The 21,250-nt window shown below is 54.0% G+C and overlaps 1 protein-coding gene across 1 annotated transcript in view; it reads left to right on the top strand.

The window, feature by feature from the left end:
• Nucleotides 1-21,250, top strand: part of LOC127680442 (calmodulin-binding transcription activator 1-like) — a 602,930-nt gene that overhangs the window by 447,722 nt on the left and 133,958 nt on the right. The window contains exon 5 of the mRNA XM_052175894.1: nt 4,524-4,595. Within this exon, the coding sequence (XP_052031854.1) occupies nt 4,524-4,595 (72 nt within the window). The remainder of the gene's footprint in view (nt 1-4,523; nt 4,596-21,250) is intronic.

The raw sequence follows: 21,250 nt of genomic DNA, 5'->3' as shown, positions 1-21,250 counted from the left end.
TATATCACATGTGTCCTGTAATACAGCCTCTTTATTCTCCTCTCTTGGGCCCCTTTCCAGTTTCCTGGCTGTGCTCATATATGCCTGTATCTATCTCTATCTCTATCTCTATCTCTATCTCTATCTCTATCTCTATCTCTATCTCTATCTCTATCTCTATGTCTCCGTCTCCGTCTATATCTATATCTACATATAAAATATACACATACAAATCCAACAATGGGGTCTAATATGAGAGAGAGTTGCAGTATTTGTCTTTCTGAATCTGGCTTTGAGTACACAGAAGTACACAGGGAGGGCACAGCACACACTCTCACTCAACTACATAGGTATACACACACACACACACCCATTCACATACATGCTCTCCCATATACATACATACATACTCACACATGTACACACACTCTCACATGTACACACACAGATATACACAGTCTCTCACACACTCACACATACACATTTGCACACATACAATCACATACTCATAACGAGTCACACAAACATACATGCTCACATACTCATACATACACACACATATATACAGTCACACACATCCAGTCAAATAAACATACATGTTCATGTACTCACACATACACACACACACATATACAATCACACACACACACACACACACACACACACACACACACACAAGAGCAGACCTGGAGAGAGAGCTCCTTCTAACCACATCCCAACCCCTAATTGGAAAGTTCCACCTGGGAAGGCAGGGGACGCCCTGCAGCCTGGTCAAATCAGGCTGGGAGTTCGTGCAGCACAAATCACTACAGGCAAAGTTGATTGCTTTTAGGTGAACAGGTGAAGGGACAGCTGATAAACTGCCTTGTGAGATGTTGCACAATTAATCCCAATCAGGCTGGCAATGACAGCGTCCCTCACTCAGAGTGGAGATCCGCAAAAAGAAGAAGAAAGTCAAATGAGTGCAGGTCATGGCAAGCAAGGTAGCTGAGGTACAGAAGGGGAGTAGGTGGCCCGGGCCTGAGTGGTCACAGCAAGAAGGGAGCACGCAGTATGGCAGCAGGGCTTGTGCATGCTTATTATGTCCTCCCATCAAGGGTCCTGAGTGTCTAGCCTACCTCCCATCCTGGAGCTGTTCCCACCACACTGGTCACACACCTCTGCATCCCGCACACCTCCCCAAGGAGAAAGCTAGAGTCAACCGTCCAGGCGATGGCCACCCGGGGGCTGCCATCCCAAAGCAAGGATCCAAGACAGGAATATGACTGTCACATTCCTTAACTTCCCATGGCTCCTAGATACGGAGCCACGTCCCCTGTCTGCTGTCACCTGTGGGGATCTGACCATAGCAGTCAGCTCAGCACACTCCGTACGTCATCTGTCCATCTGTCTGCGTGGGTCCCCACCTCATCCTCAACCCTGGGTTCTCCAGCTGCTGATTCGTTCTTACCCATCTCTTGCCTCAGCTAGCCCAACCCGTTCTTCTGGATTCCCGACCCCCTCTGGTGAGAGCCTGTCCCATGTTTGCAGAAATGCTGGACTCAGAGGCTGACGTAAGCCTCCCGTTGGTACCTTAGCTCTCTTCCTTCACGACCACACTGAGGGAAACCATTAGGGTGATGGCCATCTTCCAGCCTCTGAGCTGGTGAGTGGTGGGACAGCCAAGTCGGGTCTCCTGCCTCTCCCAGCATCCATGTTGCTGCCGGCCCCTCCTGAACGACTCTGATGCTAGGAACACGTGACTATGCATTTGTTCCTGTCAGTCCCCACACGAGGACAGGCACGCGTCACTCAACACAAGTGTGGCTCTCTTCAAGCCAGAGCTGAATCAACCCTTTGAGCATTAACGCACCAGGCCGCTTCCAGAGTCTCATCCTGTGTGTGTTGGTGTTCTCATCTCGCTGAGTAACAGAAATGAAAATGAGAGATTTACCCTCCCCGCCATTGAGCATAAGGCTTAAGTTGCCCTAAGTCCTGGATAGGAAAGGGTTGCTCAACTTGACCCAGAAGTTTTACTAAAACTCCCGTCTCAAAGGACCTGGTTAGAAAGATCGACAGTAGGATAGCCGTGGAGGTAACACACGGGCCGGCGGAGGCCCACGCTCTGTGACTCCTGGCTTCTGCACAATGCCCGAATTGTCAGGGTGTAACGATGGCTTTGCTTCCCTCTCACACATTCCTAACTTCACACATCTCTGCTGATGAGACAAGAGACGTGTGATCATGGTGGTTGCTTGAGGAACAGAGGAACATCTACAAATGGTCCTGTGGATCTGAGAGAGGCCTGTTCTCCTCCAGTTTAAATGCATGAACCCTGATAGGCAAGCATCCATTTCTCTTTTGAACTTCATTTTGCTTATGTGGTGATTCTGGGCACTTCTGGGTAGACGGGTTGTTGGCTGGTGCGTCTGGAGAGGGGACCCCTGCTCACTTCTCCTCCACGTTCACACACTGGGTAGAGCAGGTGTTTGGCAAACTTGCAGCCTGAATGTGGGATGCCAGAAGACTAAGGTCTACGAGAATGAAGGCACAGGAAGGGATAGGATGTCAGAAGCCAGCCTTGTTCGTCTCAAGTCTGGAGGGGAGTAAACAGGGAGAAGACATAGACAGGCGCCTTTTATTTCAAGGGAATGGGGACCTTTCTCTCAACCATCAGCGTTTCTCTCCCTTTGGCTCATGAAATGAGCCAAACAAAGAAACTGTACGTGAGAAACCAGGATGCCAGGAAGGAGAGGGCACAGAAAGTCACAGGAGGCCGCTCGCCTTCATTGCAAGCCAAACACTTCCATGAAAAACAAAACAAAACAAAACAAAACAAAAAACTGTCCAAGCAAGAATCAACCTGGCAAGAAATGAAAGAAAAAAATCCCAATCGCAAAACCAAAAACATAGCATCTCGAAAACCAGGAAAGTCAGGGAAGAATATTGCCTTCTTAATAATAAATACATTTCGTGGGCAAGAACTGCAAGGGAATCGTTTAAATTAATTTCCGCTTTGTTTGTTTGGTTTGTACAGGGCTTAAATCCCAGCTGACAGCGATCTGTAAAAGTTCTAACATATTGGAAATCTGATTTTCTTGCAGCCTGAATCCCAGAGTCCAAAATGATTTCTCTTTCAACCCCGCTAATCAGACAGGCAGGGCTCAGATGGACTCTGAGTCAAGCCAAATTGCACTTGGTCTTTCTGGGGGGCATAAAAAACGTCTGACAGAAGTGCCGAGGAGAGGTTGCCTGCCGTTCCTCTCCACTATGGGGGAGGTGGGAGCAGTCCCTCAGTGTCCCCGGCAGCTATGGGGGAGGTGGGAGCAGTCCCTCGGTGTCCCGGGCAGCTCTACCAATTCCTTCTTCTCTCTCCACTCCACCGTTTCTGGGCTGCACCTTGACAAGCCAAGGGAACGCTGAGGATGGAAAGGGGAAGGTTGGTCCAACTTGGAACTGGAAGCCCAAAGCAAAGTTTTTGGCGCAGACTCTGGGGTGGATCCCATCACCAAGCACCCCGAGATAGCCCTTGCCAAATCGGTGAGCTGTGGCTGGAAGTCTCTCTCTCCCATGCAGATTTCCAGAGGACCCTAACTGGCAGGTCACCTTGGGCCTCTTCTTGTCTCACCAGCAGGCTCACCCCTTGAGAGCCAAGCTCCGTATGCAGACCAGCTTCCCCCACCCAGAAACTGGGGTTGCAGTGCTGCCTACCCACCAGTCAACTCCACCTGGGTGGCCCAAGTGATAGGCCCCTAAGGACAGACCTTCTACTGGATCAGTCCTGAACCTGAGCAGCCCCACGGCCCACACCCCTCATCCCCATTCTTCAACCAAATCTATCTGCAGTAAATACAAGAAGCAAGCAAACAAACCCAGAACAAATCAACCAACCCTTGCTCAAAAGCAAAAGTGGGATACATGGGAGGTGGTACCCACTCCACTTCTGTTGATATACTCCACTCTTGCTCAGTCTTGTATTCATTCGCACTGGACTTACAACAACAAGGGATGGCTATCCTGGGGCAATATGGTGTGTGTGTACATGTGTGTGTGCATTTGTATGTGTGTGCATGTGCACACATGTCTCTCTGTATGTGTGCACATGTACACACATATCTTCATTGTTATGTGTGCATGTGCACACATGTCTCTGTGTGTGTTGTGTGCATGTATATGTATATGTGTGTACACGCATGTGTGTGTGTGTGTGTTGTTTTATTCCACAAGGTAACCCTCAGTCCTCTCCATATAGCCAACAATCTCAGCCTAGGCTGTAGTGATAGCATGGTGGCTTCAGCCTCTGAATGCTGCCTGGCAGTTCCGAGTTCTCCGGTGCCTCTAGCCCTCCACAGGGCACAGTGCCAGATGCCTGCACCCCACCCCACATACACTGGCATGCCCTACAGTCCATCTTAGACCCTCCCCCTGGAGTCCACCCTGTGCCTCAGCCTCCCCAGGCCTGCCAGCGGTGGCGTGGCCCCTCTTGCTCCTCTCTGTTGTGCCCACCGTCTTCCTCCCTCCCTTCCCTCTTTCCAACTGAACTCGTTTTTCCTCTCTCTCCCTAGTGCTTGTACGGCTGCTATGTCCATTCCTCCATCATACCTACTTTCCACCGGAGGTGCTACTGGCTCCTTCAGGTAGGTGGCTGGGATTGGATTCTTCTTGCGTCACTCGCTGGTGCTTGGGAAGGGTCCGTGGAGGGTATCAAGGGGGCATGGGGCTCCTGTGCTTCACAGCAAGTTTGGGCTGAGAGCCCTGGTGCGATTTCCTAGTTTTCAGTGGTATTTTCCAAGACTGGTTTGGTGACAGTTATGGTGGTGGCCAGGGTACCATCCACACTTGCTCATCCATGGGGATAAAGAGTAGATGCTTCAAGGTGCCAAGGTCCCCAGTTTTCTTTTGGTGAGGTGTAAAAAGAAGGCTGTGTGTCCTGTCCCTCACTATAAAATCCTGGTTGGCTACAATCCATATATTCGTTTGCTTTCTTGGTTAGTCAGAAGGTACGCGTGGAAATAGGCTTCCAGGGCCGTTTTCCATACAGTGGGATTGACAGGGGTGCCCGCTGGGGAGGAGTAGGTCTTGACTCCTTGGGGAGGAGCTCTGTGATTGATTTGTGATGCCTGCTTTAAAGAATGTGGTGTGGGAGTATCTGCTGTGCTTGTGGAGGGTGGTCTGGGTCTATGGTGCTGGCTCCGTCAGCCTCTGTGGTGGTTATGCACAAACTGCTATGCATTGGTGCAGCCAGGCAGCCTCTGTCCATGGTTTTGGCCAGGCAGCCTCTGTCCGTGGTGCTGTCTATGCCGCCTCTGTCCGTGGTGCTGGCTATGCCGCCTCTGTCCGCGGTGCTGGCTATGCCGCCTCTGTCTGTGGTTATGAACCGCTTTGTCTGTGGTGTGACTAGGCAGCCTCCTGGTCAGGCAGCTTCTATCCGTGGTGCTGGCAGGACAGCCTCTGTCCGTGGTTATGAAAAGACAGCTATGTCAGTGGTTGTGGACAAACAGCGATGTTTGTGGCGAAACCGGGCAGTCTCTGTCCGTGGTGCTGGACAGTAGCCTCTGTCCATGGTTATCGACCAACACCTATGTCTGTGGTGCAGCTAGACTGCCTCTGTCCGTGGTGCTGGCAAGGTCAGCCTCTGTCCGTGGTTATGGACAAATATCTACATCTGTGGTGTAGACTGCCCCTGTCCGTGGTGCTGGCACAGTGGTTCTAAACAGAGGCTATCTAGAAGCCGCTCAGGATAGGATGCCACTGTGAGGGGTGAAGGGCTGAGGATCTATCCGATGGGGCTGGACTTAGGTCTCTTTCCAAGCTATCTGCTATACATATTCTCTTTGTTAGGACCCAGCTCAGTGGGCCTGTCGCCATGACCCTTACACAGAACCTTGTCCTATTACCTCTGACCAGGAAATGCTGCCTGAGGGTCTCGTTACCGTGGCCCCGCTATCTGAACTCAATTCTGTTCAAACTGACAAGCACATGCGGGTTGTCTCAGGAGCCTGAGGGGGCCAGGTTGGGAATAAACTAACAGAAAAGAGCACCAGGTACAGAGAGACCGCTGCTTCCAGGGAAGATGGTCTGGGAAGTATCCACAGGGCTTGAGGCTGTCTGCATAGCAAGCCCACAGCTCAGCCTTGTCAGAGTCTTACCACCCTGGCCTCCCAGCTGTACCCACCAGTCAGTCCTTCCATTCTCCCTCAGTTCCCCCAAACTCAGCAGATTCCTTAGAGAGTGGCCTATCAGAATATTGCTCATCTACAAAGTTGACACTCCCCTTGCACCAGGCTCCACTGCCGGTTGTCCTGTCTCCGTGTTCTTTGGAGGCTGATGCAGGAGTGCCTGTTTCCGAATTTCTCAGAGCTGTGTCTTTGGGGGTGTATTATATGGTCATGGGGTGCTGCTTTTGTCAAGAGGCATTGCCCTGAAGACACTAAGCCATCACGTGGGTGTTTTCTCACTAGCTGAGTGGCAGTAGCTCGGTGAGGTCTCGGCTCTTAGGACTGTGCTCTGGTCTGCCTACCACATGATCCTGGGTCCCTGCCTCGGATGCTGGGTTCCAGGGACTTCATTGCCTCCTGTCCCTGGCTGTGGCTCTTTTCCTTTTGGTGTCTATGTCCTTTGTTAGAATGCATCTCGGCCGTGCCCTCTGTGCCACACCAGGCTGGGACTCCTAACAGATCAGCTCCCTACTCACCAGCCTCCTCCTCCACGCCCGCCCTACACCTCCTCCTCTCAGCCCATCACTCTCTTGTAGCTGTTTTGGTTTGGTTTTAGTTTTTTGGTTTTTGAGACAGGGTTTCTCTGTGTAGCCCCGGCTGTCCTGGAACTCACTCTGTAGACCAGGCTGGCTTCGAACTCAGAAATCTGCCTGCCTCTGCCTCCCAAGTGCCTGGATTAAAGGCGTGCACCACCACTGCCTGGCACTGTTGTGGCTTTTTAGCTCCATTAAACTTCCTCTGCTGGAAGCAGACACCTTTGGGCAGCGTGAGTGCTGAGCTTTTTTCTCCACAGCTGCATTCCGATGCCTTCCAGATGCCCCTAACGCAAGAGGGAAACCCCTGCCCTCCACACGCTCTCTCTCCCTGCCTCTGTGCCGTGGCCTCTGGCTGCTGAAGACATGCCTGGGGAGATTCGTGTGCTTGTGTCTCACTTGTCACAGTCCAGCTGACAGGAAGCTGGATTCCTGTCCCCCACCCAAGGCCAGTGTGGCAGAACTAACTTGGCTACTCTGCTGCATCTTCATTTGCCATCCCATGCCAGGCAGGATTATCATTCCTATCCCTAACCTCTGGGTCCTCAAACATCAAGTACCACAGAAAAGGCTTGGTGGGCAGGAGGGTACCAGGGCTGGGTGCCATGGAGGCTGAGAAGGGAAGTTGTGGAACAGGGTGGTGTTCAGGCCCTGAGGAGCTGCTGAGGAAGAGGCCTGGATTGGCCAGGAGCTTACAGCCCGCCATCCGCCAAGCAAAGCATCTGGAACAAGACAGCCTTCTAGAGAGGGCAGGACTTACAGGATGGGTGCAGATGGGGAGGGCACAGCTGGAAATAGGAGCTTCCTCGAGGGATACCCCCACCTCTGGCTGACACCACTTCGGCTCATTAGCTAGATCTTGCCCACAGGCTGCGGCTCAACTCCATCCCTCCAGCGGGGGCCACTTCAGAGTCACTTAGCACCGCAGGGACCTCTGCTCTGCCCACAGAGAAGTCCACTGAGGTTTCCTCACCCACAGTGGCAGATCCCCAACAGAGGAACCGGCTGCCTCTGTCTCCCTCAGTGCCAAGCGCTAGCCTTGACCAAGGCAGGGACAGAGCCAACATGTCTTAAAGGTCACAGTTTAACAAACAAATGTCCTCAAAGGATGGCACAGAGCAAGCCCAAAGGCCAGTGGCTGGGAGCACGGGTCGGTGCCAAGACCCAAAAGGTGAAACTGAGTCATACAGAGTTAGAATTTTTTTTTTGAGCCACCCTGCTTTCTTTGGGGAGGGGGGTTCTGCTAGTCACTGCTAGTGAAGTTTCTACTATAGTCGAACCCAGGACACGAGTGAGCGAGCCTGCGATGGAGAGCACTGAAACCTGGCTAGCTCACAGGCGCACACAGTCGATACCATGACTGACGGGTGCTGCGCTACTCAAGACACTGAGCGTCTCAGAGGTGCGTCAGGGTGGGGCCACGTGTGCCCAAGACAGCATCCCAAGCTGCAGGGCCCCATGGATCCCAGCAGGTTGTGCTTCTCCATCTCCTTCCCCAGCTGGCCAGCCCTGTGGAGAAGGCCACCTCTGCAGGTCCCACCCACGCTGCCTTTGCTCGCACGCTCACCCTCTGTGTCACAGCCATTGGGCCCTCGGCATCTGTGACCACTGAGGTCCACAGAGAACAGGGCCAGGTCTAGAGTCACACACAAGCCAGGTATGGGGCACAGCAGCGATCTTCCGGCCTCTGCTTCACTGCCTGGCGTGGCTTGGCTATAGCTTCCAGAACCGAGCTCCCTAGGGCCAGAGACAGAGCCAAGGGATGAAACAGAGTCAAACAGAGAACAAGTCCCCATCAGGGGACCCCAGGCCTCAGGCCTCCATGATGCATCCCTTTGAGTGCAGCTCTCCCTGAGAATGAGCTCTGTTTCTGCCCGTGATTCCCAGCAGACTGCTGGCTTCTTTGCAAAACGTCTCTGCTTCTAATGAGTGTTTCTCTCTTTACCATTGTTCTCTAAAATGCTTAATGAATGTTTTCTGCACACAAGGCAGGGGGGTGTGCCTACACATGGCTGCTTGTCTGCTCGTTCCAGCCGTGGGGCAGAGGCCGTGGGGATCCTTCCTGGCTCCGCACAGCCCTGCAGTACACAAAGACCTGTGGGAGGATCGACTCTGGGGATCCAGGAAGAACATGGCACGGGCGTGGGGCTCCCAGTTCACTAAGGAAGACCTGATAGTTCAAATCCAAGGTCTAGGACCTGGACCTGGGAAGAGCACTGTATCCTGAGTCCATGGAGCTGGGTCCCAGAATATGGTCTGCTCTAAGGACCAGCAGCTGTGCCCACAAGGCTGACTGCTGCTGGCTACTGCTTCCTGGCCAGGAAGCCAACCTTCCCTAAGTGCTCTTTGTCACTGGGGATTGGCAATTCAATCACTCAGCCACCAAGGGGCAGAATGAAGCAAGATGTCAAGGTCTCCTAGGGTCAGCCTCTCCACTTTCCTTCCTCCCCACCCACTAGGCTCTGCTAACCCTAGAAATGGCGAGTACAAGGGAGTGATGGGGTAGTACTATGACGAAATGTCCATGGTAGCCATCTTATAAGGAAGAAATGTTTACTTCAGCTCATGGTTTCAGAGGTTTCCTGCCCCTAGTCTCTAGGTCCTTTTCCTTTGGGTGTGTCATGTGTGCACATGGTATCATGGTATATACCATATATATGCATATGTACATATATATATATACATATATACCCATCTATATATCATATGTACCATATATATACTATATATAGTATATATACCATATATATACACCACAAATATACTATATATACCATATTTATCATATAGTATATATGTCATATATATACCATGTTTATATATGTATATATGTACATATATATACCATGTTTATATGTGTGTGTACATATATATACCATGTTTATATGTGTATATATGTACATATGTGTGTGTGTGTGTGTGTATATATATATATATATATATATATATATATATATATATATATATATATATATATGATATATACGTGCTTCAGTGACCTCCGTGGGCTTCCTCGCCATAAGTTTCTGCTACCTTATCATAGTGCCACAAACTGGGGACCATACTTTAGGACATGGCCTCTGGGTACATTGCAGATTCTAGGCATGGGGGCTGGCCCATACTATGCATTCTGGGTACCATAGCAATGGGCCAGGGGATCTGAGAAGTTTTCCTGCAAGAGGCGGCGAGTCCAGAGTTGAAAGATGGAGGAAGCGGGGTGGGAAGAATAGCCTCGATGCCCTTTGGATGTGAGGCAGGTGTGGGCACCTGCCCAATGGTCAGCGGGGTTAGTGAATGTTTTCTGTAGGAGTCAAGCAGGGGGGCGGGGGGGGGGGAAACCACGGCTGCTTCAAGTTCCCAGATCCACACACCTGGCCCACGCCCGTCTGGGAAGAGGCCTGGGGAAGGACCAGCTCGGTAGGCCGGCTCAAGCCAGGAGATTGAGAGGGAACAGAGCTGAGAGGCCTGGGGTTCACCATCTCTGCCTCACACTCACAGCACACGGTAGGGAAGAAGGGGCAGGGGCAGGTATCAGAGCAAAGCCCTATGATGAACTAGGGCCTGTAGTCCCAGCAGTCTGGAGGCTGATAGGGACTGGGTGACTAGCAGCAGGCAGTGTTTGAGGGCAGCAGCTATATCCCACCTCCACAAACAGAAACAATGATACTTCATGAAGGCTTCTCCCATGTTAGCAGTAGCCACCACCATCATCATAACCACCACCACCATCATCACCACCACCACCACCATCATCATCATCTGTGCTAATAACTTCATTCACCACAGCCCCTTGTTTCTGAGCACTTTGTGGTCCTCAGGAAGCTGTGACCACTGTGTAGAAGGGAATTCAGGACGGCTTCCGGCATCTGCTTAGGCCGGACATCAGCGGGTCTCCACTAGGTGTGCCGGAGGCATTCTAATCCCAAACCAGACATCAGCTCACTCCAAGGCGCCTCAGAGGAGACATCCCCACTTAGGGAGGAGGACCAGGGTCAGCGGGCGCACTGCAGGAGAAGGCTGGCACTGGTGACACAGGAGGTGGGGGAGGGGGCAGGGAGTGAGGACCGTGAGATCCAGGAAGGAGCAGCAGCAGGGAAGACTGTTGCCAAAGGGAGCTAGGTCCCGTTCAGGCTGGAAGATTCCAGTCCAGGGGTATAACCGAAGCCGAGTGGATAAACTGCCTAGGCGTCTTTCGCCTGGGAAACCAGACTAGACGGGTTGGACACGTCAGAGGGAGGGACAGGAACAAGGATGCCGGCAGAGACCCTTCCCGAGAAGCCTTCTTGTCCTGGCTCTCTCCTAACGAACAGCTTTTTCCTTTCTCCACTCAAATGTCCCTTGAATAACGTGATCGGGAGATTAGGTAGACACCACGGAATTTACGGTGCTATGCAAAAAAAAAAAAAAAAAAAAAATCGCTCAATTCCATTAAGATTTCAGGACCCTGGCCAAGGCTGCGCAGCGGAGCGAGTAGTATTTCCTCCTTAGATGTCTTTTCTTGATTGCGATTTACGATGCCAAGGCCATGGTTGCACCCACCCAACGCTTCCAGAAAATACGGCAGGCTTCCAAAGCCAGCTCTTCTCCTCTCTGAGGAATGTGACCGAGCAGATTTCAGTTTCCCTCATCCAGATCCCTTCCTCGGGGGACAGGAGAGATGGGGAATGTTCTTTTCATGGGTGGTCTCTGGTGGGAGTGGCCACCTTCACTTTGCAGACTTCTGTATGCCAAGGTTGCTGGCAATGCTCGAGCTCTCTGAAGCCACGGGACACTCTGCTACCACCTAGTGGACAGGACAGGTACTGCGGGTAGGAAATCCTCCTGGGATCCGGGGAGTTTGAGTTCTCTACTACTCTTGCTAGATTGGGACTCTGGATAGGTGTTCTAAATGTGGAGTGTGTGTGTCTGAGTGTGTGTGTCTGTGTATGTGTGTATGTGTCTCTGTGTGTCTGTGTGTGTGTCTGCGTGTGTCTGTCTCTGTGTGATTGTGTCTCTGTGTGTCTCTGTGTGGTTCTGTGTATGTCTTTATGTGTGTCTGTGTGTGTCTTTATGTGTGTCTTGTGTGAGTGTGTGAGTGTGTGAGTCTGTGTGTCTATGTGAATATGTCTATGTGTATGAATGTGTGTGTCTGTGTGTATCAATGTGAGTGTGAGTATGAGTGTATGTGTATGAATGTGTGTGTTGTGTGTGAGTATGTGAGTGTGTCTGTATGTGAGTGTGTGTGTCTGTATGTGTGTGTGTGTATGTGTGTGTGAGTGTGTCTGTGTGTATCTGTGTGTGTCTCTGTGTGATTGTGTCTCTGTGTGTCTCTGTGTGTCTCTGTGTGGGTCTGTGTGGGTCTCTATGTGTGTCTGTGTGTTTCTTTATGTGTGTCTGTGTGTGAGTGTGTGAGTGTATGTATATCTGTGTGTGTCTGTGTGTATCAATGTGAGTATGTGTGTGTATGTGTATGAGTGTGTGTGTTGTGTATTAGTGTGTATATTTGTGTGTGAGTGTGTGTCTGTGTGTGTGAGTATATGAGAGTATCTGTCTGTATGTGAGTGTGTGTGTGTGTGTGCGTGTGCATACAGGCATTAAATTCTCACTCTGAGGATAGGCGGCAGACCTGCAAAGGTCCTGGTGCCATGCTCAGTAGGCTGAGCCACTGCCAGGGCTTTTACCCAGGAGCATGGGTGGCTAAGTGTCGTCCGGGGCGGCCCCTAAGAGGCTGTCTCTCCACAAGCAAAATGTAAAGTCTTTTAGATGTCACCATGCAATAGATCATAACCCCCAGAGTCAGGCTTGTCCCACAGCCTCGGGCAAGGATTTCTCCCATAGTCACATGAACTGGGGCCTCTACATCCGTCAGCTGGTCTCCTGTGCCCTCACAGTCCCCAGCCTCCTTCGCTCTGAGTCTCTTATCCTGGCGTGCTAGCTCTCCTCTGTCCTTCAGCAAGGACTGAACGAGGAGACAGTCCAGCAACGAGGCTGCCAGGGCTGCAGTCCCTCGGAGATGGGAATTATTAATTAGCCTTATTATCCACCACGTGTCAGTCTCTTAATCTGAGGGTCTGCAGAGGGGTCCGTGGCTCCACGGTGTGTGCTGTCAGCTTGACTAAGCAATTGTCTTTCATGTAAAGGCAGAACAATGGGCTCTGCAGTTTGGTTACTATCTTTTTCTATCACGCCCAACAACTCACACCCCACTCCTCTTACAGAATACCCTTCAGAGGCGAGGAGAAAGCCAAAGCAGCTTAATTTCCCGGCTAGATGGCTTATAATGCAGGCTTTTGTCTAATTATCCCGCTTGTGTAATCTTGAGCTGACATCCTGTCCGTAATATCCTAATCTTCTTTTGAGCAAAGGGGAAACTGTTGCGGCTACGCTTCTCAAAGCGCCAGACGAAAGTTGGCCTCGAGGAAATTCTTACGGTGTCACCTCTGAAGAAACTCAAAGGGCTGAGAAGGAAACTCAGATGTGATAGAATCTGAGGCGTCCACCACGTGCTCCGCCTGCCTGTGACTGCCGGCAGCTCACTTAGGCCTCTGGCTGTGCCCTAGTGGGTGGCGACAGTCACTGTGGGAATGTTCTAGATCCAGCAAGAATAAGGAGTTACCATGATCTGCACCATTGTTTAGTGTGGGATGTCCAGATGTAGGGATGAGACACATTACACACTACAGACTTGTGGCAGGTGGTTTTAGCTAGATAGATGTCTGCGGGGGTACACAAGTGCACACACACACACACACATGCATAAATGCATAGGTGCGCACATATACACAGATAATCATAAGTGTGTACATGTATATGCAGGTGTGTACAGGTGTTCATAATGTACAAGTGTTCATTTATGTAAGTGTGCAAGGCATACCTGTATACACACGTATTCATAGGTACACACTGGCATGCACATATGTGCACATATGATCACAGGTGTTCATAGATGTGCATAGGTGTGTATGAGTATACACATATACTCATACGTATATATGATCACAGGTATGTATGTGTGTGTTCACAGGTATGCACAGATAGCCATAGATTATTTGTGGGTATACAGGGCTATATACAGACATTCTGTATGGGCATCTGCTGTAAATGTATGTGATCACAGATGGGCATAGGTATGCACATGTGTTCACAGATGTGGAGGATATACAAAATGTTTGCATATGTATACATTTGTGATTATGGACACAGAGATAATCATTAGCATGTACATGTGTACACAGGTATGCATGGTTTTATATAGCATCCCTGGTACCCACCTGTCTTAGTCAGGGTTTCTATTCCTGCACAAACACCATGACCAAGAAGCAAGTTGGGGAGGAAAGGGTTTATTGAGCTTACACTTCCACATTGCTGTTCATCACTAAAGGAAGTCAGGACTGGAACTCAAGCAGGTCAGGAAGCAGGAGCTGATGCAGAGGCCATGGAGGGATGTTCCTTACTGACTTGCTTCCCCTGGCTTGCTCAGCCTGTTCTCTTATAGAAACCAAGACCACCAGCCCAGGATGGCACCACTCACCATAGGCCCTCCCTCCTTGATCACTAACTGAGAAAATGCCCCACAGCTGGATCTCATGGAGGCATTTCCTCAAGGGAGGCTCCTTTCTCTGAGATAACTCCAGCCTGTGTCAAATTGACACACAGAATCAGCCAGTGTACTCAGCCTCCCTCTGAACTCTGCCCTCCTCCTAACTCAGGCCCAGATCCTGCAGGATCTGAATAACTCTATCTACCATATCCCAGAGCAGTGGACTGTGGGTAGGACTTCCCAGGGAATAGCCTGTATGGTCTTTCTTCCAGACATGCCGATGGGTATTGGCACAGGGTGTCACAGGATGAAGACAGCCAGCATGGTCCTGTGCGATGCCCTGATGCAGGAGAGCGGCTCACCCAGCACAGGGGTCACCCGGAGGGCTCCCTGCCCCGCCCTTCAGGCTGCGTTCTGGTTTCCCATGAGCATCTGCTTGGCTAAGTCCAGAGCTACCTCACCTGCCCACGCCCCTGCAGCACTCCCCAAGGCTGCCCGGTTCCTTCTGGAATGCTCTCTGCTGCTCCCCCTCGGCCTGATCTCACTGCCCACTCTGTACAAACTGTCTCTCTGTGACCCTTGGTATTGGATTCTCTCAGGTCTCCTTGGCCTCCCCTCCGCATTGCCTCCTGGGCTCAGCAGGCCCATGTCTTCATGGGCCAGTCTTAGGCTAGTGACTCCTAGGTTCAGACCTGCGCACTGACCAAGAAGGGACTATATCCAACAGTCTTCCTAGAGCTGTGTCACTGCAGACCCCAGCAAGACTCCGACTCCAAAAGATCCCCTGGCCCTCAGGGGCTCTGCCTGCCCTTCACCCCTCTCTGTCCCTCTCTCCCTTCCCCTCTCAGAAATGTGTCTTCAACCCAGATCCTCCCACCATGACCTCTTCTGCTGCCCCAAGACAAGCCCTGGCTCTCTGCATGGAGAGGCCAGGTGCTGTCCCTTTGCAAGTGACCCATCCCCCACAGCACACTAGGATAGCCTCTTATGACCGAGATTGGCTTCCCTTCTTTCTCACACACCAATCAGCTCCCCAAATCTCTGTACTTAAAACTGTCACACCCTAACATGATGGCCCGTGTCAAGTGCTTTCGTCTTTCTCCACCTAGAGTAGGTGGCTTCTGACTTTCCCAGCGCCGTGACCCCCAGCGCCGTGACCCCCAGCGCCGTGACCCTTTAACCCAGTTCCTCAGGTCGCAGGCATTCCCAAACGCAAAGCACTGTTTTCATTGCTACTTTGTAACTGTAATGTTGCTACTGTTGTGAGTCCTAATGAAACATCTGATATACAGGATATCTGCTATGTGACTCTGTTGGAGGGTCATGTGACCCCAAAGGGGTCATAACCCACAGGTTAGAAGCCACTGACATAGAGGTTCTTCTTTGATGATTTATTTTGTTCTTGAGTAACACCTAGCTCCTAGGTGCCCCAGGGCCTTTGCATGTAACCCTCTAGCTGCCTGGGAGATATCCCAAACTTTACCTGACTGGTTAAAATGCCGGTCTTAGCACAGTCATTGAGTTATAGTCACAGTTTTCTTGACCCTCAGTCAGTACTGGGCAAACCACTGATTCCCTACCCCCACCCCAGCACTTGATGCTCTGAAAAGCTGAGATGATTTTACAAATATCTAGACCCCACTGCCACGGGCTGTCTGACTTGGTCACCGTGTAAAACATGTGCAGTAGCTCAGTGAGTCCTTTTTGTTCGCATCAGACGTCGCAAGCAGAGTGGGCACCAGTAGGCACGTCTTCAACCAAAGCTCGAGGTCCACCTGGTTCTTTGTGTCTGAAGTCAGTTTCCTCTGTGAACCAACTGAACAGACTTTCCAAGTGTGTGGGTTGTTATAGCCGAGGGCCGTCAAGGACACAGACAGCCTCCCTCCAGGAAGCCTGGAGTTTCATCTCATGGCCAGAGGCCAGCACCTGCCTGGCATTTCCCACAAGGTTTCTGAGGCTTTAAAACAGGTAGAATTGTTACTAGGTAACGTGGGGTTCCCTTTCATAGGGTTTTATTTAGTCTTGTTAATAAAATAATTTAAAAATGGACTCAGAAGCCGGGCAGTGGTGGCGCACGCCTTTAATCCCAGCACTTGGGAGACAGAGGCAGGTGGATTTCTGAGTTCGAGGTCAGCCTGGTCTACAGAGTTCCAGGACAGCCAGGGCTACACAGTGAAACCCTGTCTCGAAAAAGAAAAAAGAAAAAAAAAGGACTCAGAGGGAAGCTCAAGGACCATTTTACTAGAGTTGGAGAGAAAAACATCGGGACAGGCTGTAAATCTTGGAAACCATGAGGAAGAGAAAGATGGGGCGAAGGGGAGAGAAAGGCACGTGCTTTAGTCAGGGTCTGAGGATGCAGGGCGCTGCCACGGTCCTCCGAGCATGCTCTGGTCATAGAAGAAGCCCAAGTGAGGAAAGACTTTACGCCTCTCTGCAAACTGGTCCCTGTCACATTCTCATTTTTCAGTCCTGACTCTACCTACAGTCACAGCCTATGTCCTCCTGGGACAGGCTTCTGTCACTTACCATCCTTTCAGAGGGGAAAGCTCATAACAAAGGGACAGCTGGAGGGGCCAGCAGTCTCCTGCCGTTCCCTGGGGCTCTTCCCAGTTAACTCTCAAAGCTGGGTTTGCACGATCCTGGGCTCAGGACAGACAACCCAATAAGGGAGTCTCGCAGTGTGAGACCCCCTGACCCCTCCCTCGCCTGCAACCCTTGCCCTTCCTGAGGAGCAGGTTTACAATTCTGAGGGGTCGTTCAAAGGGGCCTTGGAGTGAAGCTAAGGTCTCCAGAAGTCTCTGGAGTGCCCTGAAGACTTACCCTCGGGAGGCAGAAATCTTTATGAGGTTAGCTTGGAAGCTTGAGAGGAAATCCAGGGTTAGACATATTTGCTGATCCTGAATTGCTAGAAGATTGCCTGATTTAGAAATTGAGTTCTTGTATTGTCATTCAGAAAGAAATAAGCTTCAACTGAGCCCCTTACTGCTGGGAGGGGCGTAGTTCTGGGGCTCAACTGTGGGCTGTGCTCTATATGTGACTATAAACTGTACATGTCCCCTATCTCAGATCCCAGGCTGGTGCCACCTTCAATAGCTCCAAAGGGCTTCAGAATTCCAAGTCAGGAGACTGAGCCAACCCAATGGAGTCCTCATGGCCACAGCAGCCTGGCTTTAGGGTAGGAGACTGGAAGAGACTTCGGCTTAGCACTGGGAACTGTCCCTGCATCAGCTGCCGTAGCATTCAACCCCAATTCCCTGAGGGTTGGAGAGAGCCTGCATCTTGCTTTATGTGGTGTAGGACTGGAAGACAAGGACCACATGTCCTTATGGTCTCCTGGCAAGTTTAGGGCATCTCAGCTGTACAGGAACCAAAAGACAAGGCCTGGAGCTAGCAGCGCCACCTAGAGGCGACCCTGGGAATGGGTTCACACCACCCCGCACACTCAAAATACCACCTGACCTTACAGCACTCAAAGCAGAGGCTGTCAGTCCATTCCTGGCCCTGGCCTTTGGGTAGACAGGCCAGAAAGAATCTTACCTTGCTCCACTAAAGGCTAACTCTGCCCCTCACAGGTAGGTAGTAATTGCACCCAAGTGCTGAGCCGACTAGCTTCAGACCCCAGTATTCACTCCTAGACAAAGGAGATGAAACAGCTGCTACCTACAGACTGCAGACTCTGTGCTCCAAGCTGGCAGCAGCTCACCCAGGGGATGGCACCCGGTCCACACGGTCCCCAAGCCCCACAGCTCCCAGACTTTTGTGGGAGCATGAGCAACTCCTTAGAAGGGTTCAGGGAAAGCGGGTCTCCAGAATGCACCCCGGGAGCTGAGATCTCTGGCTTCTCTCAAAGAGAGGAGGCTGCCACACTGAGATATGCCTTAATCCTGCTTCTGAAAACACGAAATCTGTGCCACTTCAGGCTGGTTAACTCCAGAGCTGGGCTCTGTTTTTCTCCGGGATGGTGCATTGCAGTCAGAGAGACAGCAGAGCTCAGATACCAGCAAGCTGCCGGTGGTGACCTTAGCTGCTGTCATCTTGAGAGCTCAGGTGTTACAGTCCTGGGCCATAACCCTTCAGCTTGGCCCCAAGGAGCCTGCAAATCTTTCTCTCTCTAATGGTCTCCAGCACCTCTTAGGCTGCTCCTGTCGGATTCTGTTTCCCACATTCACAGCTGATGCCCTTGACAGGCCAGGGTTTCCTTTTCTTCACACGTCCTTCCAGATAACCGTAGCAGTGTCCTCAGAGCAGCGCAGCTAGCCTGGGAGCGGGCCAGGCCCCTATCTAGCACCTTCTAAGAGGCTGATTGTGACAATCGGCCATCACTATTCAGGTACCATCCACCTGGCCTGCCCACCCTCCTGACCTGACAACCCTCCTGGCCTGCCCACCCTCCTGACCTGCCCATCCACCTGGCCTGCCCACCCTCCTGGCCTGCCCACCCTCCTGACCTGCCCATCCACCTGGCCTGCCCACCCTCCTGACCTGCCCACCCTCCTGGCCTGCCCACCCTCCTGACCTGCCCATCCACCTGGCCTGCCCACCCTCCTGGCCTGCCCACCCTCCTGACCTGCCCACCCTCCTGGCCTGCCCACCCTCCTGACCTGCCCACCCACCTGACCTGCCCACCCTCCTGGCCTGCACACCCTCCTGACCTGCCCATCCACCTGGCCTGCCCACCCTCCTGACCTGCCCACCCACCTGACCAGCCCACCCTCCTGACCTGCCCATCCACCTGGCCTGCCCACCCTCCTGACCTGCCCACCCACCTGACCTGCCCACCCTCCTGACCTGCCCATCCACCTGGCCTGCCCACCCTCCTGACCTGCCCACCCACCTGACCTGCCCACCTACCTGGCCTGCCCACCCTCCTGGCCTGCCCACCCTCCTGACCTGCCCACCCTCCTGGCCTGCCCATCCTCCTGGCCGGCCCACCCTCCTGACCTGCCCACCCTCCTGACCTGCCCACCTACCTGACCTGCCCACCCTCCTGGCCTGCCCACCCTCCTGACCTGCCCACCCACCTGACCTGCCCACCCACCTGACCTGCCCACCCTCCTGGCCTGCCCACCCTCCTGACATGCCCACCCACCTGGCCTGCCCACCCTCCTGACCTGCCCACCCTCCTGGCCTGCCCACCCTCCTGGCCTGCCCACCCTCCTGACATGCCCACCCTCCTGGCCTGCCCACCCTCCTGACCTGCCCACCCTCCTGACATGCCCACCTACCTGCCCTGCCCACCCTCCTGGCCTGCCCACCCTCCTGGCCTGCCCACCCACCTGACCTGCCCACCCACCTGGCCTGCCCACCCTCCTGGCCTGCCCACCCTCCTGACCTGCCCACCCACCTGGCCTGCCCACCCTCCTGGCCTGCCCACCCTCCTGGCCTGCCCACCCTCCTGACATGCCCACCCTCCTGGCCTGCCCACCCTCCTGACCTGCCCACCCTCCTGACCTGCCCACCCACCTGACCTGCCCACCCACCTGGCCTGCCCACCCTCCTGGCCTGCCCACCCTCCTGACCTGCCCACCCACCTGGCCTGCCCACCCTCCTGGCCTGCCCACCCACCTGGCCTGCCTACCCTCCTGGCCTGCCCACCCTCCTGACATGCCCACCCTCCTGGCCTGCCCACCCTCCTGGCCTGCCCACCCTCCTGGCCTGCCCACCCACCTGACCTGCCCACCCTCCTGGCCTGCCCACCCTCCTGGCCTGCCCACCCACCTGGCCTGCCCACCCACCTGGCCTGCCCACCCACCTGACCTGCCCAACCTCCTGGCCTGCCCACCCTCCTGGCCTGCCCACCCACCTGGCCTGCCCACCCTCCTGACCTGCCCACTCTCCTGGCCTGCCCACCCTCCTGGCCTGCCCACCCTCCTGACATGCCCACCCTCCTGGCCTGCCCACCCTCCTGGCCTGCCCACCCTCCTGACCTGCCCACCCTCCTGGCCTGCCCACCCTCCTGGCCTGCCCACCCTCTTGGCCTGCCCACCCTCCTGACATGCCCACCATCCTGGCCTGCCCACCCACCTGGCCTGCCCACCCTCCTGACCTGCCCACCCTCCTGGCCTGCCCACCCTCCTGGCCTGCCCACCCTCCTGACCTGCCCACCCACCTGACCTGCCCACCCACCTGACTTGCCCACCCACCTGACCTGCCCACCCTCCTGGCCTGCCCACCCTCCTCTCCTGCCCACCCTCCTGTCCTGCTCACCCACCTGACCTGCCCACCCACCTGACTTGCCCACCCACCTGACCTGCCCACCCTCCTGGCCTGCCCACCCTCCTCTCCTGCCCACCCTCCTGGCCTGCCCACCCACATGACCTGCCCACCCACCTGACCTGCCCACCCACCTGACCTGCCCACCCACCTGGCCTGCCCACCCTCCTGGCCTGCCCACCCACCTGGCCTGCCCACCCTCCTGACCTGCCCACCCTCCTGGCCTGCCCACCCTCCTGGCCTGCCCACCCACCTGGCCTGCCCACCCACCTGACCTGCCCACCCACCTGACCTGCCCACCCTCCTGGCCTGCCCACCCTCCTGGCCTGCCCACCCACCTGACATGCCCACCCTCCTGACCTGCCCACCCTCCTGGCCTGCCCACCCTCCTGGCCTGCCCACCCTCCTGGCCTGCCCACCCACCTGACCTGCCCACCCACCTGACCTGCCCACCCACCTGGCCTGCCCACCCTCCTGGCCTGCCCACCCACCTGACATGCCCACCCTCCTGACCTGCCCACCCTCCTGGCCTGCCCACCCTCCTGGCCTGCCCACCCACCTGGCCTGCCCACCCTCCTGGCCTGCCCATCCACCTGGCCTGCCCACCCACCTGACCTGCCCACCCTCCTGGCCTGCCCACCCACCTGGCCTGCCCACCCTCCTGGCCTGCCCATCCACCTGGCCTGCCCACCCTCCTGGCCTGCCCACCCTCCTGACCTGCCCACCCACCTGGCCTGCCCACCCTCCTGGCCTGCCCACCCTCCTGGCCTGCCCACCCTCCTGGCCTGCCCACCCTCCTGGCTTTGACC

Source organism: Apodemus sylvaticus, chromosome 3 (assembly GCF_947179515.1).
Source record: "Apodemus sylvaticus chromosome 3, mApoSyl1.1, whole genome shotgun sequence".
Taxonomy (NCBI): domain Eukaryota; kingdom Metazoa; phylum Chordata; class Mammalia; order Rodentia; family Muridae; genus Apodemus; species Apodemus sylvaticus.
This window is presented reverse-complemented; position numbering and strand designations above follow the sequence as displayed.